The sequence below is a fragment of the Misgurnus anguillicaudatus genome, chromosome 5 (genome assembly GCF_027580225.2).
Source record: "Misgurnus anguillicaudatus chromosome 5, ASM2758022v2, whole genome shotgun sequence".
Taxonomy (NCBI): domain Eukaryota; kingdom Metazoa; phylum Chordata; class Actinopteri; order Cypriniformes; family Cobitidae; genus Misgurnus; species Misgurnus anguillicaudatus.
In genome coordinates, this window is record NC_073341.2 from 21,349,776 (window position 1) to 21,377,297 (window position 27,522).

Below are 27,522 nucleotides of genomic sequence, written 5' to 3' on the forward strand. Positions count from 1 at the left end.
ACGCGTTTGAGACGAATAGCGTGTGTTTTCACGGCAAACACACCGCCCATATCGCATCATTTGCATCACCCCACGTGAGGACGCATCTGATCGCGTCTTTGCATTGACTTTGTATGTAATCTACTCGCGCAAATCGTTGAACTCGCATCTGGTGTAAACCCACAGTTAGCCTGTGTATAGTACATTGATACCAGTAACAGACATTGCCTCTTACTGTACATCTTTTATTGCAACAATTTGACAGTACATGGGGAAATATATAGTATATTACAAATTACACATTATTTTCAACAATATTGCGTTTATATGTACATAAACATGTGTTGGTTTTTTGATACCAACAGATAATTTACACAGTAAATACAGTTTTTTGATGGAGCAACTGTTTTAAAATTTGGCAATGAGTCTTTTCTATGCGTATTTTTAAACTATGACATGTATATGAATATTTTAAAAATGATGTCCCTGAAATAAATTAGGAGTCATTCATCTCACAAGGCAATATACAGTATATATAAATTCTCTTAGCTTTGAATAAACTAGGAAAGCGTAAGCTATCACTGGATTGAATGTCCTGTGTCAAGTAATGACTTGTAACAAGTAATGACTACTGATCATTTATTTGCAATATTTGTTGAAAAGGCATAGGCCAAACCATGATGGACACGCAGTAATTGCGTGTTATGTTTTTTTTTAGTCACTGACAATTTAGTTTTTATGTAGTTTTCAATTACGTAAACCAAAACAATGTTCATATTTGACTGTATCTACGTTAGAAGCATAATAATTGAACAACACAGTCTAAGTGAATTGCACTGTATAGGGTGAAGATGGGCGAGCAGTCATCAGTTTATGCCCTGTGTGTGTGCTGCTCAGTGGAAAGTGTTTGGGTTGGGTCTGATCATCATCACCACCTTCTTAAGGGAGTAAGAGCCGCCTCTGAATTCAGCCCAGTAAACTCCGTCCTGATAGCGACTGCGGTAGTGGCCGCCCCTGTACCACACACCGTTTAGATTCGAGTGGGCGCAGGCGTTATACCACCAGCCTCCTTTTTGGTAGTGGGCACAGTTGCCTAGAATAAACACACATATATAAAATAAGTTAATTAAGTTAAAAGGGATTTTTTTTCATTTGGGGTTCTTAAATGGTGACCATTAGTTTAGTTCGGGGTTACATACAAATCAATCGTGCTAAATTATCTTAATGGTACAATTTTAAAAAGAAACAAATACAAAGACCATTTCAATGCGAATCATGTACTGTAATAGTGTACAATTATCCAAATAAAGCATCAATGAAACCCGGCCCTTACCCAGACGTTAAATAGGTGAAAGCAAATTGCATTAATATGTACAAATCAAATTGTAAAATAGGTATGTATTGACATAAGATCATGTTTGTAAATACACACATTTGTCAGTTTCGTACGTACATTGTTTTGGGTCATTGGGTCTCATTAATTAAAGGAACAGTATGTGGGATTGTGGCCAAAACTGGTACTGCAATCGCACAACTGGTGGCCAATACACAAAATGACAACATAAACATCAGTTGAGGGCTGCAACTCCACTTTTTAAATGATAATATCCTGGCCATACCACTGTTGTCAGTGATATAAGTATTTGAAATGAAAATGATTTCTTAATGTCTAGTGACATATCAGGGCCATTTTATGATTAATTGATATACATTTCTTACATACTGTTCCTTGCATACATAGCATTCGTACAAACAAATTTGTGTATGAGATGTGCGTACTAGAGGCTGACATTTTTTCGGGAATCCCGCGGGTTACGGGATCACTATTAATCACGGGATTGGGACGGGACAGGAAAAAATGTCCACGGGAGTGGGCGGGACCGGGAATCGTAATAAAACTACCAACTTTAAACACAAATATACAGTTTCTATAAATAAACTGTGTGCGTGCGTGCCTCTGTGTGTGTTTGCATGGATGATTTACAGGAAATTAAATGTGTTTAATGTGCATTGTTTAAACTGGCTTTCAGTTCAATAAAGTAACATAAACTGTGCTATGCTGTTATCTGTACTGTATTTTAATGTAACTGACAGATTCCGGTAAAAAACAATAACATGGGAGTGGGAGGGAATGGGATTCATACTTCAAGGCTCGGGACGGGACAGGATTTTTTTGTGGGAGTGGGACGGGAGAGGTTTGAAAATCCACTCCCGTGTCACCCTCTAGTGCGTACGATGTTTTCACGAACAAAACGTGATTCAACAAAAACTTTCGTATCAAAATTTCTTCTAAATGTACACAAAAAATCAAAAAAACTTAAAACCACTTGTATGCAATGATCACGTAGGCTAAAATCAAGTATTAGGCTATAATTATCATTTATATTTATAATAATGTTGATATATAAAATATACATGATTATATTTTATATTATAATATTTTCTGTATTATATATTATTATACGTGATCTATATTATTATATACATTATATTTTACATTTATTATAACCTACTTATTTTTTCTACACATATAAAGAAGATGCACGTAAGGAAAAATCTTTTTAAATCTCTATATGAAAGCGTCTGCTTAATGCCTACAGTAATGTACACGTCATGTAAAAGTAATGAGAAGTCCAAACGTCAATTACTTGATCTTCTGTCTGTTTTGTTTTAGATACAGATGCGCATCTCTGTCATATTAATTAAATGTCATATTCGTTAACGCATGCAATGCTTCTTTAATGTTACTCGGGTCACAGCAAAACCTCCCAAATAAAAAATGCTAAGCAAAATGGAACTTTACAAATAATAAATATGATCATGGATTTCTTTTTGAGCTCTTTTGTTTCTATGACAAAAAGCGCTTAAGTTTTCTGTGGACCAGTGCGGCACTTGCAGAAAGCCTTTATATGGAGCTGGTTTGGGCATGGTTTATAGAAAATAAACAATCTTGTGTACGCGGCCGCTAATGTAGAACACTCCTCCAAATTCACTAACGTAAGAACAAGTATAAAAACAAATTAATGCACGTACGCACATGTTGTGACTTAGGCGGAAAGTTTTTGTGAGAAGGTGCATATAAATACGAAAAAGTGTACGCAATTGTTAGTGAATGAGACCCATTGTGTTTTCTTCTTACGGAAAAAAAATTAACTACATTTGGTATTTAATATCTTATACACCAGATGTAAACCTGTGTCTTTTTATAACATATTGGACACATAAAATGATAAATAATTATTTTAAACATTCTCTGTTTCGTACCTGTGTATGCATCGTGATCCCTGTCCAGAGTGGTGAACTGCTTCCCATTGTGCCATGTCAGAGAGTCGCCGGCGTTACCGTGGTAACGACCAACCCTGAGCTTGTAGAACTCCGATTCTGCCTCGAGACGGAAACTTGCATACTCGGCAAACGTCTTACGTCCAGCCCAGTCCTCCAGCGTCACCAGCAGTTTGTAGTTCCCCTGGTTGGTTAACCAATGTATGTTTTCCAGTCCTAACCAATATTCTCCATCTATGTTTCCAAACCCTTGCTGTAAGAAAACAGAGAGGGGTCCTGTCATTAAGAATTTGATGGACCAAGTCAAATATTTGTCTTTAGTCTGCATTTCTTACTGTACAATATTTTGTCATGTTCTTATAACTGAAAGTTTGGATTTCTCAATGTCTTTTTGTCAGATGTCTCACTGGTTTTTTTCTAGTTTTACTAGTAGGTCTTTCTTTAGCCAGCACATTTTTTTTAAATGAAAATCTGCTTTCTGAGCTTTTAAAAAAACTTGTAATTTCTGAGCCTGCTGTGTATTTAATACTACATCTCCAGGGCATTGAGACTTGCTTGCCTTGAACTTGGCAACAATACAAAAAAGTCTTAAAAATCTTTACATTCTAGGATGTAAGATAGGGCCTCTTTGAAAGCTTGGATGAGTACAAAACTTTATTCATTTATGTGCATGAATGGTATACAGTATCAAGCATGAAATGAATGTTCAGAAAATAATGCAGTGGGTTTCCAATTTGCAATGAGGCATTTCAGTGTAGTAGTTTCTGTTTGGCATATGTTTTTTATTAAACCTCTTTAATGGTCTGTGTCTGAGCTGACTGCTTTCCGGTTTAGCTTATGTGAAGAATTATAGTCCATATGACATTGAGCGACTTGAGTAAAAACAAGTTGTTATCACAGCAACCTATCAACATAAATTTACAATCCTTCAGAAATCAGTCTGAGAGGTTGTGCTGTTGTGGAAGAAGCATTGGATGAAATATCTTACAAATCCAACTTCATTGGCACTTTGAAATTGAATTGTACTGAATACAGTATGTAAGCTTACATATAAAATCCAGATGACTACCTTATATGTCTCCCAGTTTCTGAAGAAGTTGACAGATCCATCCATTCTTCTCTGGATGACCGTCCAGCCACCAGGGTCATGTCTCTGATCACACCATACCTGCATCAGCTTGTTGGTGTTTTCTGGTTTGACTAGATACATGTCGCTGTTAGTGTGCCCATCTTCTAGAGCCTGCAGACAGTCTTTCCATGGACCTTAGCCAAAAAAAAAAAAAAGTAAATTTTTTTACCTCATTCAGTCAGACCCGGTTTATTTAAGCATATCATTTGCTCTGTTCCCATTCTCTGTTGCGGTTCCTTACATCAGTAACATGACAGCATGACAGGCAAACATACTCTTTTGCTTGAGGGGAAATTCAGGGGCAGAGCTGCAGAAATGTTAAACATAAAGATTTCTGAAGCTCAACTGGTAGAGCATGGCTCAGTTCCAAAACACACATGACTGATAAGAAAAATATACATTGGATGCACTTTATGTCATTTTGGATAAAAGTGTCTGCTTAAAGCTTAAATCTAAATAAAGAAAAAAAAATATTTCCATTCATTGTAAAATCAAAGAAGCTGACTTCTTCTGAATGGCAAACACTCCCGCTCTGTCTTTATCCTTCGCACAGCTGGAAAAGCCTTTAGTATAAAGAGGATTGACCTTGGCTGTCATTCTGGCCTGGGACGTTGCCTCTTCCCTTCCAGCCAAACATAACCCTGGCACTGAGGCCAAAGAAAGACCCGTTTGCTAAATAATGCAACAGTAGCAAGTAGATTAACAAGCACTTCCAAAGTTCCCCCGGCTTAGAGTAGTGTTTTTATAGGGATGGGTCAAATATGGCTCCAACTTCCTTGTTTTTTCAAAAAGACGCAGAGGAAAAGGCTGTTCATAATTTATTCTTGTCTTCAGAACAGTTCTCTAATTCAAGTAGAGGATTTTATTCTGATTTTGTTTAAGTCCCCGTATATCATCGTTTGGTCTAAATGAATCCACATGCAGTGAATGGAAAAGGTCACATTTTCTATAGCCAGTCCAAAGTAATTGAAAAATGTCCGGCTTAAAATAATCAACTTAGACTAGTAAGATTTAATATGCCGGTTTGGTGCTGGAATAGCTAGGGGACTAACATAGCAATGTTGCACACTCGCAAAATCAAGTTGGTTGACAAAGTCTTTTGATTAAGATATATAAAGTGCACCAATCCCAGGAAGTAAACTGTTGCCTACAATCCGTGTGTTTGTTGTAGTCCAAGAAAAGAGATTTACATTGGAGACGATAACTCGTATCATTGTTTACTTTGGTGTAGATCCTGGCCGATAAAGGATTTTGAAGGCCGATACCGATACAAATGTTTGTTGGTTTTAAAATCCGATATTCCGATATATCAGCCGATATTTTTCCCCTTTTTTATTTCTGAAACGCGCAACAAAACATTAACAGATTTCCCTAACATTAGTTATTTGTAGTTATTTATGAGTTTTTAACTCAAATAATATGATAATGCATTTTAAAAAGAAACTTGTTTCTTTTATTGTCACAACAGAACAGAGGAACATCAAAATATATTACAGTTCTGATGAATAAAATGTATAAAAATACAAACTTAAGATATGAAACGTAAAGGCCTTTAAACAAAAACAACAACAACCAAATCAAAGTTACCAGTTTTAAAAGACTTGGTTCATAATATAACTTTGAATAGGACTGGAGACAAATTCTGTTAAGTTCTGATAAATAACAACATGGTTGAAGGCTGTTTCGTCCGTTTTTTGTTAAAGGGGGGGGGGTTTAATGGTATTTCAAGCATTCTGACTTATTAACACAGTTATAGAGTTGTTTCCTCATGCTAAACGTAGGCATAGTGTAAAAACCGCAGTTGGGCGTGTTTCAGAGTATTTCTGTGCCGAATGCACTTCGTCAGGGTTCGTACAAGTTTCGGCTATTTTTTTTCGATTACAGTTCTAACTGACGTTTCAGGGGTTTTCGATACGTATCACTTCTTTATATGGGCTTCCGCCGGAAAACTTCCCCCGGAAAACCCCGCCCAGCCGTCAGTCAGCGGGAGACGCTAGAGCTTGCTAACAGCTTATCACGCCACTCAGCTTTGTTTAATTTCAAAAGTCAACAATGGCACAACAAGAAGTGTGGTTTTGGATGTAAGGAGAAGACATCCAGCCTTATGGAAACAATGGATATAGTTTATTATCCGGGGTAGCAGCAGAGTTTTGCGTGTGTGTTTGATGCTGTGGATTTTCAGAACCGGGTCATGACGAGTTACACGTGGTAAGTAAGACTTCTGTCTTATGTTGGAAATAGGCGCGTGTATATTATATAAATGACACGAACATGTAGTGAATCATAAGTTAAAACAGTGTTGTATAGTGTTGCATGACTCGTACTCGCTCCTCCTGCGGTAGTAACTCCTCCTTCTTCATTTTTTTTACGTTATCGGAAAGATTCGGTAAAGCTAATCTTTCTCTTCAGAGATATAAAGGATGTCATACTACTCTATAGGTACTCCAGATTAACATCAGAAATGCAGAAACAGCGTGTGTTACGTGAGCTTTAAATCTTCATTTATCGGCCATTATATAATGCCGATACCGATAGTTTGGAAAACGCCGATATATCGGTCGGGCTCTTCTTTGGTGTTTGTACCTTTTGCATATTGTTAACATGTACATATACACACTTACACACCAAAGGAAATGTAAAAACATGAATAGGACAATAGGTGCTCTTTAAGATGATGGAAGGTAAAGCAGGTGAAGCAACAATGGATTTTCCGGAAGCTAGACGTCTCGTTTTAGTTCGCCTCGTGTACTTCGAAATCTGCGTCTTTTGAAGGAACCAACGTTCGCTATTGTCCGGCTTTGTTGTTTATTTGTTTTTTAACTGATTAAATAAATATATGAGTATGTGGAATATTCAGTTTGATAGGTTTTCCAGATACTGTACATTTATCTGGACAGCGGTCATTATTTTAAAGTATGCTGAAATTGAGCCCAACCTGAGGCTTAAAACAAGATGGCGATGATACATGTTCCAGTATTGTTTGTGTATTTTAAATGTGCGGTCCTTACTGTCAAAATCTGGCAGACAGTCTTGTTATCTTAGATCTTAGTCTTTAAAGTACTTCTGAGGCCCTGTGGTTTACCTACATAGTCTGGAAACATTTAAGTGTTTACTCTCATCTTGTACCTTATAAAAAGCAGGCGTCATGCCTGATGGCTGGCCAACAGCGTTTAGCCACTTAAGCCCCTTTACTGTATGTTGATTGTTGCTTTAGTGGATTTTGGTGTTGGCTGCTACTGTATGAATTACAGTAAAATGATATGTTGTGATAAACAATAGTAGTTGGAAGGAACTATTAAAAAAAAAGAAGTGAAGCAACAATTTTATTTTTTATCCCTTTAAACGTGTTGTATGGGGACATTTAAATTTTTTTAATCAGTTTGTGGCATATTTAGATGTTTATATAGTCATTTTTAAGGCTGTCAAATAAGTAATCGTGATTAATCGCATACAAAATAAAAGTCTGTGTTTTAATGCATAATATTTTTGTGAGTGTACTGTGTGTAATTATTTTATATATATATAACACGCATTTTACCCAAAGTGCATTTCATTTTTACATCTTTTATAAGTATCTGTTTTCCTGGGATCGAACCCATGACCTCTACGTTGCAAACACAAAGCTCTATCCTCTGAGCCACAGGAATATTTCACTTTTGAAAGATTAGGCTAATACAAAACACCAGGCTTTACTAATTGGAAACATAGTGTTGTTGGTGTAGTGCATGCCGAGACAGACTGCGTAGTCTCAAGGGAAAGAATGTAGTGTTCTGAAGATCCCTGTGTGTTTTTGCATTCGTCACACATCTGTCACAGATATTTGGGTTGTGCTTGTGCTATTAGCTGTGGGATTGCTGGATTCATAGCCTTCATTGTACACTCCACTGAGCTGGATTGTGCCATGCCTTTGAATTTCTCTCTGGTTGGCTGATTTTCACATCACACTACCTGACAAATTTAAGATAACTATGCAGACCGGGCTCATTAGCCACTTACTGTGATCACAACTGAATCCTTTCAAGCATTCCCAGACTTTAGAGTCTGATAAAAAATGTGTTATATATTGTGCCAAAATGTTTTGTGAATGTCAAGAGGTAGACAATATTTTTCTCAAGTACCTTTTTCAAGTATCTATTCTTGATTTTTTTTTTTTTTTTTTAGAAAATTGTTCCTTCACTACAGTACATTTTGAAGCATGTCATGCTTTTCATACTTTTTATTCCACTACTTCATACCTTTATTCCACAAATGTATTTAATTAAATTTCATTTATAAACTAATTATATTTAAATTCTAGTGCTTTTTAACTTTTACTCTAGTAAAAGTAAGTAGAAGTTTTACTTAAGTAAAAGTAAGAAACTTCTAGATTATTAATGTACTTAAATGTGTAATGTGTGTTTTAGCAGCATCTAGAGGTGAGATTGCGAATTGCAACCAACCTCAATTTCGAAACACAATAAGAAGCTACGGTAGCTGCCACAGGACAAACATGTCCCAACGTTGGGACGAAACGCACTCTGTAGAGCAGTTTGTCTGTTTAGGGCTACTGTAGAAACATGACGGCGACCTCCACGTAAGGAGAGCCGCGGTGTATGTAGATTAAATTGGTTAATTTTAAGGTAATAAAAACAATACTGTACACTGTAAAAAATACTTTGCTGCCTTAAAATTTTTGGTTGAATCAACTCAGATTTACAAGTAATTTCAACTAACTATTATTTATCTTGACTAGAGATGAGTTGTTATAACTACAGGTGAGATGTTATAACTTATAAAACTAAGTTGACTTTTCTCAACTATATTTTATAAGTTCTCATCTCTGTTGACATGACTTGTAAATCTGAGTTGATTTAACAAAACATTTTAAGGCAGCAAAGTATTTTTTACAGTGTAGGGTCTTTATACACCACTGATAATATATTTATCTATATTTCTGTCAAGAGATCATTCAAAAAGTTACACATTGCACCTTTAAGTATTAAATGTAAAACAACAACTTGTTTTATGAAATCTTTTTTTTTTGTTAAGATATATGACTTTTAAGATGTCATGTCAATGTATAATAACAGATCCGCTCTAATGTGGTGATCATAGATGTCAGATTCATCCACGGGTAGCAGGGTGAAGCACAACACGCTTACAAAAATTACTCTACAAATAGCTGCAATTCTATGTTTCAAACAGAGATGGTGATAGAGAGGCAAAAGTTACGAATTGCCGCTTTTGTCATTTAAACCTGGAAATAACCAAAGTATTTTAAATGTTTTAAACTCTAATTTAAAGCCAGACAAGTACCATATGATTCTGCATTTTATGTCACAAATCAAACACTGTAAAAAATTCAGTAGAAATTAGTTTACAGTATTACTGGCAGCTGTTTGCCAGTAACTTACTGTAGATTTAAGTGTATGTTATTTACTGGTAACAGTTTCTTCAAAGTTAAATGAACAATAAACATTAACAAGTCTTTATCTTTTATCACATAGTTGTATTCTTAAAGATAAAGATTAATGTTTAATGTTAAATATACTTAAATAAATACATTTAAATCTACAGTAAGTTACTGGCAACCAGCTGCATAAATTACAGCTAATTTTTTACATTAAATTGAAAATAATTTGCAAGTAAAATGGGGTGCATACTACATATAAAAATAGTGATAATTTGTTATGCTGAAAATATAATTTAACTTTTTTGTATTTAATTGCAAAAATAAAAAGGTTAATCTGAGCCATTTTTCACTTCTAGTCTCTAGTGAGAGTTTCGGATATTTCTTTTGCACAAAACTGTGATTTCTGGATCCAAGTGTTTGTTTTATCAGTGATTTGCACTGAATATCATGTGTCCTATTTGATTAGGTACATAAACCTTGAAACCACCTCTTTCTGCATTCCCCGACTCATTATCTCTGAGCTCTTACATTGCTTACTCTCTAGTTGAAAGGTCTGCATGTCAGCATGTTTCAAAACCATTCATCCTTCTGTTTAATTGGACACAGGAAACTTATGCCATGGAAACTGAAGAGCTGAAATTATAGGTTTAACTGAATCATTTGTAACTCTTGTAACTGTATACACACTCATGATAAAACATTGCAGTCTTAAGTAGGTAGTAAAGTTCAGCAAAGAATTTCAGCTGGCATGAACTCCAGGAATGAAAACCTGATAATTCATGTTATGTTGATCCAATGAACATCTTGTGTGCTTCAAAGAAAGCAGGTAAATCTGAATAAAAGGTACATATTGGTACCAAATGTATACATATCTGTACCTAAATGAAACATATTTTGAGCTTTCTAAAGGTGACAGTTTGGGATCATTTTTTACCTTTTTTCTGACAGTATAGGACCTCTTTAAATTGGATGTAACTTTTTGAATCTCTAAATTTCAGTGTGGACTTCATTGTGGATTATCTGAATTTCTAACTAGATTATTTGCATTTAATGTTTTACAATGGCAGTTGAAGATAAGAGAAATTAAAATGAAGACAGCTGCTGGGTCTGGCAGACAAAGTATGAAAGATGGAAACAGGCAGTGCCATAAAAGACTCATAAATATGAATAAAGAAAACGAATGTGCTAATGCTACACAAGATACACATTTGATGAAATCTAGCTAGCATTCACCAAGATGGATGAGGTGATGACCTGGAGCTAAAGACAAATCCATCAAGTCAACTTAACGTTTGTAGAAAGATAAAATAAGAAGGAAGAGGAAACAAAGAGGATTTCCATTGGTGCAGGTCATGTTAAAACAACATAGCTAATCCATCAGCAGGCCATTCTGTCTGTCTCTTCCTTTCTCTCAAGGTTTACCAGAAGACACACACCAGATAGAAAAGTGTGTTTGTGTCTAGTTCGCTCATGTCTGGTACTACTGGAATAAATGACTTCATTGCAGTGGAAAATTGAGCTTTTCTCTACCTCAGCTTTATTGTCCTTATGGTGGCACATTCTTATGCCATTTCTTAAAACGTCTCCTGTAGACCTTTCTGTCTGTTCCTTTCAATATTTTGTCCTCCGTCCAGAATCTTTCTCTCTGTTTCTGTCTTTCTTATACTGTAGTCTCATTGTGAACACTAGACTTTCATTGAACTGAGGTTGTGGAATATTTGCTGTTAAATGCAAGTAGACTTAGCCAGGAAATTGCTTAAATGACCAGATTTAGTGGAAAGACAGACACTGAGAGCAGCCTTTTTTATTTATTTTATTTTTTAATTTAGTTTAGTTGATGATGGTGCTGCGTAAATAGGATTGGTGATATAAGCACAAATCTCCATTGCTATGGTATTTTTTATTTATATAATTTATTTATTTTTTGAGAGGGAGATAACAAAAAACAATGCAAACTGAAAATATAATGCAAATAGATTTTAAAATGTTATAAATATTTGTCAATGTTTGAAGTATTGCTCTTTTACAATAAAATAAGTATTGTTTGCTCTGCATCATTTAGCCATAAAATGTAATAACGCGGTTTTAATTTATATGAATGATATTACTTATAGGGGTGGTTTCCCGGACAGTAAATAGCTTAAAGGCGGAGTCCACGATGTTTGAAAAACGCGTTGGAAAAGGAGACGGGCCGACTACCAAAACACACTTATAGCCAATCAAATCAAATCAAATGCCGGGTTGCGTATGTGTGGGGCGGGTCTATCAACAGAAGGTCCAGATTCTATTGGGGTAGGGGCGTATTTGTTTGGGTGATTTCAAATATCAACACTGGCTTTCAAACATCGTGGACTCCGCCTTTAAGCCAGGACTAGACCTTTAATTAGAAAAAATAACTAGTTTGAACAAACATGCATTACTTGTGGGCATTTTGAGGCAAAACAAAGAGCACTGATGTATTTTAAGATATGTCAGTGCAATTTGTTTTCAGTTTGGACAGCTCATTTATTTTTGTTAAGCACTGATCTGGGAAACCGCCCCATAATGTCCATCATGTGACCAGGTTAACAAACACTATATTGCCCTTTGTAAGCTGAGACAACAACAGATGCTTATTGTCAGTCTCCATCAGTAAATGTGTGGGAGTTGGTATGCAGACCCAGTTTCAGATAAATGAACTTTGAAAGTCAGTGGTGATGACTAATGATGGAGGAAAAACTTGTCAGCAAACTGCAAAGTTTGTAAAGATAAGACCTATTTATAGAAAATGTCATGGAAATAAGGGGCCATTTACATAACAATGTTTTCAACTGTAAACAGGAAAGTTTTTATGTGATTTGGCTGTCTATGTTATTTGGCATTTTGGGGTCTTGAAAACACAAACTTAAAAAAAAAACTGTGTTTTTGAAAACAACGCCTGTGTAAACTATGCATCCGCAAATGTGTAACAATGGTAACTCCATTAAGTCTATAGACATGCGTGAGTATAACAAACAACAATGGCGGCCTTCAGGACTGTGTTTGTGCTGTTCAATATACTGAGTTGATTAACTCTTTTTTTAACAAAGTTTACAAAATGTTGGCACTTAGTCTGGGGTCACCCATTGTCCATCTAAACAAAACTTCTCATTGCTTTTGCCATCTTGACTGTTTATATTTATCACTCTGTGGAGAATGTGTATGTGCGCAGGATTTTAGTTTTCCATTAAAGAGCACCTATTTTATTGCTAAAAAACGATGTTCCACCAAGCGGGTGGAATTATGATAATGTCGGTCTTGTCCACGTCACCAATCCCAGGACGTAAACTGTTGCCTACAATCCGTGTGTTTGTTGAAGTCCAAGAAGAGGGATTTACGTTGGAGACGATAATTCGCGTCGTAATTTACTTTGGGGTTTTTACCTTTTGCATATTGTTAACATGTACTAATACACACCAAAGGAAATGTAAAATCGTCAATCCGACCATTGGTGCTCTTTAAAAATTAACATTGCCATCTCCTTACCTAGGATGCATAATACAGTGTTTTTAGTCTTAACGGATCTGTGTAAACAAGGATCTTTTTGACAGCATTGTCATGTGTGCATTAAATTTTTCAAAGACGCAAAGAAAAAACCTTTTGGGGCGGTTTCCCGGAAAGGGATTAGTCGAGTCCTAGACTAAAATAAATGTAAGAGCTGTCCAAACTAAAAACAACTTGCACTGACATATCTTTAAATGCATCAGTGTCCTTTGTTTTAACTCAAAATGCACACAAGTAATGTTTTAAGTAAGGCATGTTTGTTAAAACTAGTTATATTTCCTGATTAAACGAAGGCCTAGTCCTGGCTTAAGCTAATCCCTTTCCGGGAAACTGCCCCTTTGTGTTTTAAACTACATCATTGTCATGTGAACATGGCCTAAGAGATCTGAATTGTATAATATCTGCATGACTTAGCACTTACTGTGTTTCTATTAATGTTTTTGGAATCCATATAGTTAATTGTCACCAAAGCATTATGTAAAGAATAAAACGGAATCTTACCGGAGGGTTTGTTTGTTGTAGACGTGTTGTGAGTTGCACCTGGAATGGTAGGAGGAGGGGCGGGTGGCACTTTAAGGTTCTGATCGCTCTGGATCTCATTGGTGATTTGATTGTTGCGGTTAAAGGGAGGTGGCTGGTAGGGTTTATTGAGAGGTGTTGAGGGTCTGGGTTGAGGTTGGGGCTGAGGCTGGGGCTGTACCCTTGGGGCCATAACTGGTGGTCCCCTCTGACACTGTGCCTCAAGAAGGGCAATGAGCGTTGACTGGTTATTGGCCAGTGAGGCAAGGTGCTGATACTTGTACTCCAGATCTTTATAGCGGTTTGTGAGCTGCAGCATCTCCGAAGTCTGGTTAAGGATCTTGTTCTCCAGCTGCGACAGCTCCAGGGCATTGTCGCGCTTGCGGATGATCTCATGCAGAAGCTGCATGTATAACTGGGTTACTCTAGAATTCATGTTACGAGACTCTTTGCGCAGAAGCTTCACCTCATTGACTATACCACCGTCGACCTCTACAAGTTGCTGTAGAGTCTCAATTTGTCTCTTCTGCTTGTGGAGCTCAGAATTGAGAAGTTCCAACTCCTGCTTATTGACACGATTCTCCAGCACAGCCTCTGGCTCCTTGGAGTTCACACAGATGGCTCCCGTAACCTTCTGCTGGGGTACAATGAAGGTGTAAGAGCACTTGTCTTGAGGGATAGGTTCGGGGGCCCGTCGGGTTCGAGACGTTGACAGGAATTCAACCTTAGGACCTTCATCGCTGCTGTCAAACTCTTGAGCGCCACCCTTTGTTCCTTGGATTGGTCCACTCACCAGGAGCAACACCAACCCTGCTATCACATGAAGATCCATGACCACACACTCCTCACAGGCCTGGGAAAAACATAAGAAGAGAAAAAAATAGAAGGGGAGGGAAATAAAATGGATTAGATAGAGAATCGCAGCTGCATAACCAACAACCACTCAAGTATAAAAATACCGTTCAGGTCAAATGTCCCATTTGCGTCAAAACACTTACAGTTTCTAAAGTTGCCTTTGTATGTATAACTGAGTCTGTAGTAATCTTTAAAATCTAATAATACATAACAACTTTAATACCACCCTACGGGTGTAAAGATATATTTTTACAACCTATAGGTTCACGCATGATAAAATCTGTCTGAACATGTCTGTTTAACCAAACTAACACAACCCCAACTGATCTAGACAGAAGATCTGGCACCTCACTCTGTTCCTCTGAACCTTAGACGCACCAGTGAGCTCATTACTATGGAGTGATCTGCCCCTGTTTCTAAGCCAGCCATGAAAGTTCATGATCTCCAAGGACAGATTAGATTTCACTTGGAGAATAAATGATCCCGCATGCCACCGTGTTTCTCCAGTGCTGATTGAGAGACAGACAGGAGTGTGGCTGGGTATCACAGTGACGGGCTTCTGGGTGGAGTTACGAGGTCCTCCTGTCCTATTTTTTGTACGTTTTTGGCTAAGAGACATTCAAATATTGAATCTTTTTGAGATGAAACTTATGACTGGTTTCCAGTGCGCCAAGTCCTTCCAGTGCATCTTTTCCAAGCTTTGCATAATCAAGCCGCCTCTGTTGCTAAATGAATGGATGTGTTTGGTCAATACTGATGTCCTGGCGGGATCCAGGTCTGGGAAGCTGCCACACGAATAATGGCTACATGACGCCACTTGGTTATCTTAACCCTGCCAGAGGCTCGCGCATTGCTGAGGGAGAATGGAAAATGTGATGTAGCTCTTTGTTCACGCAAGCACACGTTTGGGTTTTTGTCCGATCATCAGAATGCATTGCATTAAATGCAATGTGAGAGTCTTGCAAAGCTCTCAATGATCCGTAATCCTGAAATTGTCAAATCTGGGCACCTGCTTTAAACAGATTTCTTTCGAAATCTTTTACACAGTCACCATGAGTGATTACGACATGATTTATTCTTTCACCCTGAAAAAACCAATTACATAAAAGCCATTCTGTCAGACCCAGTAATGACCTTTCATATAACATGAAGCTACTTTGTGTTATTTACCTCAAGTTTTAAAGTGAGCAAGTGTATTATTTTAAAACCCCCTGAGGGTGTTTGGAAGGGTGGATACAGTGGGAGATAGAAGATTAAGGTTTTGCTTCCCATGAAGGGAAGATAACAAGATGGTTTCATCTTTGGGAACTTTAATTGAAAGCTGCTGGTGGATATTGTTATAGCATGCTGCTGTGCAACACCGTTCTGACCTGCTGCGAGCAGGTTCTCTGATCTTCACATACACAAATACGCACGCATCTACAGTATACACATGCGTCTTAAGCACGAATGGCCACCCTACTGTAAAGGGAAGTTCACATTATATATACATATAATAACTTTAAAAAATATAGTTTTGATAATCGTTTAATATTTAAGAGAATAGCGGAGTTTACACCACAACTATAACGATAAAGATACAACAAACTATATCGTTGGGATCACTTTCTAAACATTTTTTCCCCACCTGATGAACGTTAAACCATTGACAGTCAATCAAATCTATTTGAACTTTAAGTGCACGCGCACGTGAAATGACAGTGGAGAAGCTCATTGCTGAGGTCCATAACATAAAATTACCTCAGGCTCTAAAATTCGCTACGTAATGCTTTTTCCTCCCACACTGACTACGCCAACAGGTAAGATATTATTACACAAATTACTAGATTCAGTGTTTACAGTTACGTAAAACGCAGCATCTGCTGGTTACCCGCTGTGCAAATGCAACAAGAACAGCATATTTACATATTCAGTGACGTAAACAATTGCAAAAGTTTACATTACAAGAAATATCCAATATTAGTTAATGCCATTAAAGGCAAGTTATTTGCGCAAGTGCGAGCTAGCATAAAGTTATCGTTATGATTGTGGACGCTAATATATTTATCGTTACAGTTATCGTTATAATGTGAACGGCCCTTTAAGTGACTTCGAACCAGATTTACTAACAGCTTGCGCTATTGTGGTGTTAAATAACGACTTTTTTTATTTAAGACGTGGAAGTGTATAATTAGCTCTTAATAGGTGTGGTCTAGTTATTTTCACGACTGACCTTATTGCATATGCATTTCTAGGAGTTTCCCTTTCAGACGCTACATTTTTGGGAGGAAATTATTTAAATGATTCACGCAATGCGATTTACTAATGTTTGCGAGTGTGTTATGACTGATATTTGCGGCATTATTTAACGCCGAAAAAAGCATGTCTTAAATTACTTTGCGCTTGAAATGGCTGCAATTATTGTTAAAAAAAGAGGCATCACAAGGATCAGAGAACGCATGATACAATGCAAAGGATTGTTTTAACATCTAACAGTTTATTTGGAATGCCAGAGGAACATATTCAAAAATATTGTTTGCCAAGTGTTTGCACACTAAGATAAGTCTCACAATGCCAGACATTTCGAAACTTATTATAAACATTCATTTTATGTCCTCCAGTTCTCTCCAGTGTACTATGGCTTCGTTAGCTGGGATTACACACCCCAAATTTTCCGCTGCGATGTCCGTGGTGCTGAACTCAAGATCGGCTCTGCTTTTTGCAACCCTGAACTAATTTGCAATGCCCTTAGTAGATTGCATTGGTCATCATGGAAATTGTTTGTTGTGCCTGTGTTATTTAATTTGTGCGTTTTTAGTAAATAACCCGCAAATATTTCCACTCCCATTTGCGTTTTTTTTTTTTGTGGGGGGGTTGCGTTAATTTGTAAATCTTAACCTTAATGTGTACATGTAAATTAATTTTTAGTTACATACATTTTTGACACTGGATAATCTGTGGTTTTGGTTCCTTTTACTTTGCCAATACAAATATAAACTAAAGAAGATTAAACGGTTGCGTTTTGTCTAGCAGGGTACAGACTGACATCTGGAACTGACAAGTGTATTGATACAAAAAGCAAATAGTTCCAGTGCTGCTATAAGAAACAGCCTTTTGAAGCACTGCTTGTCCAAACAAATTAAAGGACTGGATCTGTTATATAATACAGCAAATCATGAACTGTCATTGTTCATGACCTAAGTCAGTCGAGTAAAGATCTCTTTGCTCTGTAAACAAATCCAAAATAGTCTGTCATGCTGTTGTCATAATAGCACAGAATACTCACAAAGCTGACAACAGAGTTTTTTTGGGGAATATGAAAGGAAATAGGATTGGACTGTTCATTAGTTGTGTTGCATATTCTGGGAGCACAGCCAGATAGGGATTGATTTTATTGCTAAAATCAGGAGCACTGATGGCTGTCATTGATTTCAAATTGAAATCTAAGTATTTATACTATGCAGATATTAAGAAGAGATCCTATATCAAAGGGTTTTGTGTCAAGCAGTCTGTCTGGTATCACTGAGGCATGACTGAAGCAATCTTCAGGAGTAACTACAATGACGGATCTTATTTCCCAGATAAAGTCAACCCAACAAGAACTCATCCGCAATCTCAACATCCACAACTAAATCACCCAGATTTATTCATCTAGACAGCTTGGATTTAGCCAAATCTCGTTCTTTTTCTCGGATCCCTTGACTGGACGCTTTAAGGTCACCATAAACATACAGATCTGAAACGGGGTGATCTTAAAACTGTTTACAAAGTACTTATGTGTACTGCCAAACTATCAAAGTACTTCCGGTATCTGAGTCACACAATATTACTTGAAAAAAAAAAGTGTTTTATGTTAGCAAATAAGTAAATGTCCTGCCATTCCCTGCCCGTTTGTCACAGTATTGGCTCATCACACGTTCACCGGGAAAAACAACTTTCAACAAAAACATGTTATTCTCATGGCTACTTTCTGCTGATGAATTATGACTGGTGTGCAGTCTGAAAAACATGTGTCTTCAGTTGTGACCCTCTTCACAAATAGTTTCTCTATTAGATATTAATACTAAGGAAAGCGCAGTTTTAAAGGTGTTGACTGACAAAGAAGATCTATAGAGACAGCTGTTTAGATCAGATTTGGTTTGACATAGTATTGTGTTAATGTGTATACTTGTTCTGATGTTAAGAACGGTCTCCTATCTCAGCTTATTATACAGAGATAATTATGACTAAATCATTAGTTGGTTGGTTTTTCCCAAATGTATAAACAATGTTTCTACACTGTTGAAAGACAATCAAATATAAACATTTTCTGGGTTCATGCTCGGCCGGGTTTGTCCCTTTTTGGACCCAATGTTGGGTTAAAATAACACTTTTCAAAAATTATAGCAGTTTTAGAGTTTATTTTGTAATGGATTCCCAACATGGGATGCTGTTTTTCTGATGACCCCAACTAGCTTCCTGGCTAGCTTTAACTAGCAATTCATCCTAGCTTCACCAGCTAAGCTTTACTGGTCCACTAAGGGGGCGTGCACACCAAAGCTTTTATGCCCGCGGCCGGCGCATGTTTTCAATTGTTTTAATAGAATCTCAGCATTTTCAAATTAGCCAGCAGCTAGCCTTTTTTCTCCGTGTTGAAAACCGGCACTCAACGCTTTTTGAGGCGCTCGGCGCATTACGTCGAGAGTTGAAACTTTGGGTGAAAAGCTCCGCTCATCAATGTCAGTTCTCACACGGCCGTCCAATCACAGTGGAGGAGGGGCGGGACATTACCACAACAACCAACCCGCTCACAGCTCAAGTATCACAGCTACCAAAGAGCTCAGCTGAAGAGAGCTGGCACTCAGCTAAAAAAACAGCTGGCAATCGGTAACCTCCAGGCGTTTTCAGCCGAGTTTAAACGTTTTGGTGTGCACAACCCCTAAGGGGGCGTGCACATCAAAGCTTTTACGCCCGCGGCCGGCGATTGCTTTCAATCGTTTCCAATGGAAGCTCTGCGTTTTTTCAAATAAGCCAGCAGCTAGCGTTTTTTTTTTCGCGATGAAAGCCGGCGCTCTGCATTTTTTCCGTGCTCAGGTCTGAGCGCCGAGAGTTGAAAGTGATTCAACTTTGTCTGAAAAGCTCCGCTCGTCAATGTCTGTTCTCACACGGCCGTACAATCACAGTGGAGAAGGGGCGGGACAAGTATCACAACAACTAGGGATGCACGATATATCGGCCGACATATTGTTATCGGCCGATATCTGCTTATTTTTAATATTATCGGTTATCGGTCTGATAGCTAAATTAGGCCGATAAATGAAAGCCGATAAATGATGGATTATTTTGGTTTGTTGAACCACCTCACTTGCTCATTGCTGGCCATGTGGAGTTTTGATTGGTGCTTTCTGTGACATAGTATGAAGATGACACGTGTTGCGGGCTTAAGAAGAGTATGCTAGTCTAGCGCAAAGACAAGATGTCCGCGGTCTGGGAGTTTTTCATTGTGAAAATAATATGAATATTTATCGGCCTATATATATATATATCGGTTATCGGCCCCCAATTTTAAAGAGTTATCGGTATCGGCCAAAATTTCCATATCGGTGCATCCCTAACAACAACCAACCGGCTTATAGCTCAAGTATCACAGCTTCCAAAGCACTCAGCTGAATAAAACAGCTGGCATTCGGTGTCCTCCAGGCGTTTTCAGCCGCGTACATTTTTTGTGTTATGCCCCTATAACTGCTTCTTGTTTCAGCATCCTATCACATTGGCTTGACCAATGGTGTGGGTTTAGGGCGGGACTACAGTATTTGCTCAGCTGACCAATGGCAAACAATGAAGCATTTAGGCAAACCTATCGTCATTGTTTTCAGCTTGACACCCATTGTGCAGAAGTTAGACATGTTGGCTTTAATAAAACAAATAATGAATGGAAGAAAGTTATTCATGACAATCTCATGTCAGCTATGGAAAATAACAAAAGTAGCAATTTTGGTGTTCTTTCCACATATTTGTTCCCAGGAGGTGCAGAGGAACCCCCTCATGCCTGTGTAACAGCCCAGTAATGATAGGTTGGACTTGTGACTTGTTGGATATACTGACAGGCTGTCGGACAGCAGGGATATTACAGCAGGCACTGTCTCGCATGAGCTAATGCTGCGGACGGGATGCGGTTTCTCTGTGGCGTGTGAGCTTGTGTGTGCGTGTGTCTTGTGTTTGTGTGTTCTAGGACTGTGGGATACCTGTGGTTTTGCTCAGTGGAACATAAGATGTGTTTGAGAGCATGCGATACAGAAATTCAGTGGAGACCCCAAGTCTTGAGCACAAGGACTTTCCTTCAATAGACAGTGAAAATACTTTTAGATGTGGTGAATTTTTGTGGGATTATTTGTGATCATGGGTTTAGCAGATGGCACTCACAGACAAGAGAAAGCACATCTGCCTAATTCAAAGGGCTGTCATTATTTCCGTTGGTGGGAACAAAACAATACTCCGAAGCCTGTCCTTTCTTAACTGAAGAACATTTTAGAAGTGTCCTGACAGGCCAAAGTGACGTTTACGTCGTCCAGTTTTCCATTACAGATGTGCCATGACTAGCTACAAGCTACTACATGACTGAGCTGGCATTCAACTTTCCGACATATCCCTAGAAGATAAAGAAACATTTCAAAAGGCAAAGAGCAATAGGCGATGAAAGCGAGTTCTGCCTTGTCTTGACTAAGATTGTGTAATTCAGAATTATGTTACGAATGATGTCATTTCCTTAAACTGAGTGGATGAACTATCGCAATTATTAGGGGTGTAACAATACATGGATATTGATGATATGTATAACAATATGATCGATGTCACACGTAAAACATCGATATGAAGTAACTTTATTTTGACACTCTCCACTGATTTACTGAAAAAACTGTGTGCCTGTGCTGTAGATTGTGATGCAACAACGCGGCGGTGGTAACAAAAATAAACTCAGCAAACTTTGTGTCCGTTGTCAGATACTATCCATAATTGGATGATTCATAAATATTGATTAATTGATCAATAAATCGAAATCAATTCACAGAATGTTTCCAGATATCAGAAAAAAATCTTATCACAAATCAAATCATCATCAAAATCATATAGCATCATGGTAATATGTTTGATTTACACCCCATCAAGTATGCAGAATAATAATTAGAATTAGATTTTAAGGAAATAAAGTTAAGAAAATAAAGTAGTACTAACATAAATTTAGTTGTTATTAAAGCAAAGTATGAATTACATATTGCACATAATATCATACACACAACACTTTAGTTACAATACATTAAAGAGCACCTATTTCATTGCTAAAAACAAAATACGTTACATTTTTGTGGCTCCAGATTTCCCTTTTTTTTTTTATTGCTAAAACGCACAGATTTTGTTCAAAAACTGTCCCTGATTGGCGAGCTAATCTGTATGATGTGATGGTCTGAATACCTCTGACGTCAGCAGGAAATGTGATGCTTATTACCATGTATGAAAGATATGCAATGCAATGCTATCAGGAGTTAACTTACAGGCTGTTAGTCCAAGCGGGAGGAATTATGATAATGTCAGTCTTGTCTACATCACCAATCCCACACTGTAAAAAAATTCCGTAGAAGTTTCAATGGTATTGCAGCTGGGTTGCCGGTAATTTACCGTAGATTTACATTTATGTTATTTACTGGCAAGAGTTTGTTCAAAGTTAAATAAATTTTAAATATTAACAAGTGTTTATCTTTACAGAATAAAACTATACAATAACAGCCTCATGCAAAGCATTCTGGGAATCAGAAATCATCATCAACCTTTTTCAGTTTTTTGCTTCAGATTTTGTTTCCCATAATGTTTTGCTTGATGCTGTTTTTTTAGTTTTACTCTGTAAAGACAAAGACTTGTAAATGTTTAATGTTCATTTAACTTTGAACAAACTCTTGCCAGTAAATAACATAAATGTAAATCTACGGTAAATTACCGGCAACCCAGGTGCAATTTCTACGGAATTTTTTTACAGTGCAGGAAGTAAACTGTTGCCTACAAATCCATGAAATTTGCGTTGGAAACAATAACTCGCGTCATTATTTACTTTGGGGTTTGTACCTTTTGCATATCGCTAACATGTACTAATACACACTTACACATCATAGGAAATGTAAAACGTGAATCAGATATTTGGTGCTCTTTAATATTTAATGATTAAAATTTCACCACTGATCTTTCTAGTTCCAAATTTTGATACAAGTAATTTGTTTTATATCACAGGTAGTTTTTTGCTAATTACCCCGATTACGCGTGGCATGTAAACACCTTAACCGGCTTTCTCACGGTTTTGACCATGTGCGCATGTCTCCGTGTGTGAAAGATAAACGCCAAAAAGTAACGCATAAAAGTCTCTGCTCTTCTATAGCAGTTGGCAGAGAAACTGCGAAAATAAAAACTGATGTTATATTTACAGGTTCTACAGACACGAAAAGAGATAAAACAATATAGCTTAAGACAGATTTCACGTCTGCTTTTTGATCGACTATTATGTACTATACGCGATGACGTCACTACCTGTGAGAAACCTGACAAATCTCCAAGTCCCATGTAAACGCAGTTGTCTGCATAGCCGGTTTATTGATTTGCCTGTAAACGCATGAAAAAGTTTTTTAAAATAAGCAGATTTTTGATTTTGTTATTGCTTATTCTGTGCATGTAAACGTACTCATTGACACATTTTGCACACTCTCTTATCCAAAGTGAAGTACATAACATACAATGTTTTATGTGTTTCCCTATATGTTTTTGTGTTCCCTAGGATTAAGCACATGGCCTTTGTGCTGCTAATGTAATGTCTGAGCTGCATTAGGAAACAAATGGAGAACTCATAAAATAAAGGACTAATGAAATTCCAATTGTCATTCCGATTCCAGTTATTCCAACGATCTTAACCAGTAGCTTTAGTGAAACGTGCAATTATAAGAGAGTTCACAGCTAGTGTTACATGAACTGACGTTGCAGCTGTTACAGTATTTCAGTGTTCCGGTTGACAATTAAGGGGCGAGGGGACACAACTGTTAGATGCTCTTTCTCTCTCTCTTTCGCACTCTCGCTCTCTCTTTCCATGTCATTCACTCGTCTGCTCTTCTCATTTCAACCTGAGCATTGCATTCCTTGAATTCCAGTCTTCATTAAGGGTGAGAAAAGTTGCCATGTATACACACATACACATAGACTGGTGAAAGGCTGATAAGGCCCTCATCTAACACTTAAGCCTAAGTGTCCTGACACACAAATGCATTGCTAACACACAGAATAATGAGACTACACACATATACATTTTTTTGTCTCAATTTTTTCGCATAGACATCAATGAGATTAAATAGAGAGCAATGGAAACTTTTGCTTATGTCTCCTGTCTCAGATATTTCTCATGAGTAAAAGACCCAGTAATCTCACAAATTAGAGTTTTAGATTTAGGGCTGCATAACATCTAATCATTTACAGAATAAAAGTTTTTGTTTACATCATATATGTGTGTTTATTGTGTATGATAATTATGTATATAAATACACACATGTATATATTTAAGAAATATGTATATACTTTTTATATTTATATCTAATTTGTATTATATATTATTATAAATACTTAATATATACACAAATTTTTTATTAAAATTATACATGCATGTGTGTGTATTTATATATACATAATTATTATACGCACACACACACATATATGATGTAAACAAAAACTTTTATTCTGCAAACAATTATTTGCGATTAGTTGTTATGCAGCCCTAATTAGATTTTAACAATGTCACAAGCCGAACTCAGAGTTGCCAATTCAGCAATCAAAGTCAATATTAAAAAATTTGAAATAAACGTTGATACTTAAATGAAACAAATGAAAAACTCTGCCAAATCTCCTGAGCAATCTCGAAGTACTAAAATTTTCCTTTGGCCGTGCACAGCGGGCTTAAAATTTGATCCGTGCTTGTAAGTTCGTTATATTCTGAATTATACAAACTTTGGACATTTCCAAAGTTGGCAAGAATATGATGTCTAGTATATCTGTCTTGATTTTTAGCAAAACACTTAAAACGTGCAGTCTGGAGGGGTGGATATACAAAGTAGTTGAGTAATCCTTGTCTAGACCATTGTATAAACAATTTTGAGAGGTTAGTACTTACAATTGCAATTATGAGTTGTGTGCATGCGTTGCCATGGCGTCCTCATCTATGACAAGGGAAATGGAAAAGGCTGACGTGTTACTGATTTCGAGAAATGCTTACGTGTTAATACGCAAGCTCTGTTATTCATATTGAAACCCTGACTGAACAAAGCCTAATTCAGAATCGGCCTCTACTCTGATCGCTACAGCTTCCTCAGGGAAAGAGACACATCCAAAGTCTCCTGCATCCTGTCCCATCTAAAGCTTTCGCTGTGGGAGCAAGATGTAGATCTTACTGTAGCGTGCCTCCTTATATCCTGCATCCCTCTATTTAAAAAAACTTTCTGTGTAAAGTAAATGCATTTTGTAAAACATTCCCCCTAGATTTTGTGCTGTTACAAACCAATTTTTTTCTTTTTATAATTCACACCTCGCAGCGCATTTACAAAATTATCTAGACCTGGACAGTACAAGCGACATATATATACATTTTTGCTTTAAATTCAACACAGACAGGTATATTGATTCTGAAAACTTGTTGAAGCTGCTTAGTTGACTGTATGAGAGACGCTGATAACAAGCATTGGGTTTTATTAGCAATTATCTGCCACTGAAATGCACTTTCCCAAATAACTTGTGTCCTTTGTCTTCAACAAGCCTAGAGGACTTCCTTTAAACCCTGCAGAGATTAACCCTCCACTTAAAACTATCAAAATGAGATGTCGCCCAAGGCAACTGACCTAATCCACAGCCCCCGTAGACGTCTCGGGGTGGGTGGCAAAGCTTTAAAACAATTGTCAAAGCACACAGAAAGTCATTAAGGAAGCACAATCTTGCAAAAAGATCTTGCTGCATTCTCTGTGGTACTAGACAGCAATGAAAATAAATTAAGGTCATCAAGAGACTACTGCTTCTCAGATGTTTCTCCTGAGCAAAGATTAAAGGATAAGAGAAGAAGGAGTTGTTTCCATTTTTCCAATTCCATGGAATTTTAAAAGAAACAAAATTTTTATGCTTATGCATTTCGTAGACACCATTATCTAAAGTCATTTTTATCAGCTTGTGTGTTACCTTGGATCAAACCTATCACCTTTGCATCACTAATGCAATGCTTTATTAAGTGAGCTACAGGAACACACACCACGTCTTCAACCTTTGGCAATCAAATTTTCCTCTGGGCTCCAATAACGAAAGCATCTCATTGCACAATACAAGCTCACCGCTGACCATAAACAGGTGTTTAAAAGTAAATTCCAAGATTAGCACAAGCACTGCATTGTGGTGAGCTAGATGCAATTACACGTTTAGATAACGTTACCAGCGTTTAGCAGAGCGAGTAGAGCCTCAGGGCTCACCTTAACCTTACCAGATAACCCCGGTCTATTGCACGGCTCCCGTTTCAATCCCGTCGATATCCTGAAGAAACTCTGAAGAGTGCTGTGAAAAGACTCATCACAACCGGTAAAAATAGCTCTGTGGGGTTTCCCTCTCTCTTTCCGTCTCTCTGTCCCTTGTAATCCCCCCCACACTTTTTCTCTTTGTCAGTATGTTCTCCGTGTCAGGTTTTCCCTCATAAAGCTTTCTATTAAGCACCTCTGATGACGCAAAAGCCTGTGAAACCTCAGAAGACAGACGCCGGTGCCGGTCAAATCAAGCTTTTGAATAAATGTTAAAGCATGCAGTCTTTAGTATGCAAAACCAAAGTACTGTGAATGTTTCTAAAACAGTCAGAAGGAAATATTGTTGAGGTGTTCACCAAATAGTGTGCCAAACAGATGAACAGTATTGAAGTTTCAAGTTGTCAGACGTCCTCAGCCTTTGAAGAACCTCAGAAGATCAAGTTAAGTGCTCCTCAATCCATATGGTGTGTTTTGAAAGCACAGAAGGTCCACAGCATGGTCAGCCTGCTCCTCACAACCCAAATAAGAGGAGCCGTGGTGAGCTCTGTCAGTCTGACTGGACGAAGTCCATCACTCCTGTTCCAGTAACCCTCTCCACTGCTTTTACTCTCTCTCCCTCTCCTCCTCACAACAGGCAGTGAATTTGGGGTTGGTCCACTCCCCTCTCAACTTTTCTCCTCCCCTTGGCACAAAGGCATCTGGAGGCATGAGCTTCTTATCCCCCACCCATACTCACAACCCCTGCGGTTCACATCTCCTTCTCTCTGATTATTTCTAGTTGGCTACCGGCTGCAACTGTTGTCTAGAGTTTAGAGATGTCACAGCAATCAGGTCCTAATTGGCCGTATATACTGTGTGTGTGTTCAATGGTTAGAAACAAGGCAGTGAGGGGTATAAAGATCAAAAGGAAGGTTAAAGAGACGGGGTGAGCAGTACTTATTGTGTCTATTCCCTGAGGGACTGTTAAATTGAATAATGGCGTTACTTACACACATTTGGTTTATATCAAGTCATAATAACAGTCCTGGCCAGTGTGTCTTTATTATTCCTAAAAAAAAGATTGCTTGGTGCTTTTCGTAGTTTGGTAATACCTTGACTCATAACAACTTGTTTATTTTGATTAACACGTTATCGTGGTTGTTTTTGTGGGGTCGATCTGGATTCAGTTTATTTTATTGGTAACATCCCATTTTGTTTTGGGGACAACAGTCCTTGATCTTCCTAATACTCTTGTTTTGGTTTAAGCTGGAAGGTCTGGTTGATAGTACTGCTGTAAGTGTTAGATGTTTAAACGTGAATGAAAGGAAGAATCT

The 27,522-nt window shown here is 37.6% G+C and overlaps 2 protein-coding genes across 6 annotated transcripts in view; one reads left to right on the forward strand and one right to left on the reverse strand.

Annotated features, from left to right (window-relative positions):
• The window catches only part of ralgps1 (Ral GEF with PH domain and SH3 binding motif 1), a 155,067-nt gene that overhangs the window by 69,297 nt on the left and 58,248 nt on the right, over positions 1 to 27,522 (forward strand). The gene's annotated exons all lie outside the window — the stretch shown is intronic.
• Positions 436 to 26,834, reverse strand: angptl2b (angiopoietin-like 2b). 3 transcript variants are annotated; one of them, XM_055167601.2, is made up of 5 exons: positions 26,566 to 26,834; positions 13,806 to 14,676; positions 4,331 to 4,524; positions 3,244 to 3,514; positions 436 to 1,072 (listed from the first exon to the last, which is right to left on the reverse strand). In XM_055167601.2, exons 2-5 carry the CDS (start codon positions 14,653 to 14,655, stop codon positions 873 to 875), a joined length of 1,515 nt encoding a protein of 504 aa, XP_055023576.1. In that variant the 5' UTR covers positions 14,656 to 14,676; positions 26,566 to 26,834; the 3' UTR covers positions 436 to 872. The 3 variants fall into 3 exon arrangements, with proteins under 3 accessions (XP_055023576.1, XP_055023575.1, XP_055023574.1); XM_055167600.2 differs by having other exon boundaries at positions 26,165 to 26,834; XM_055167599.2 differs by having other exon boundaries at positions 26,176 to 26,833.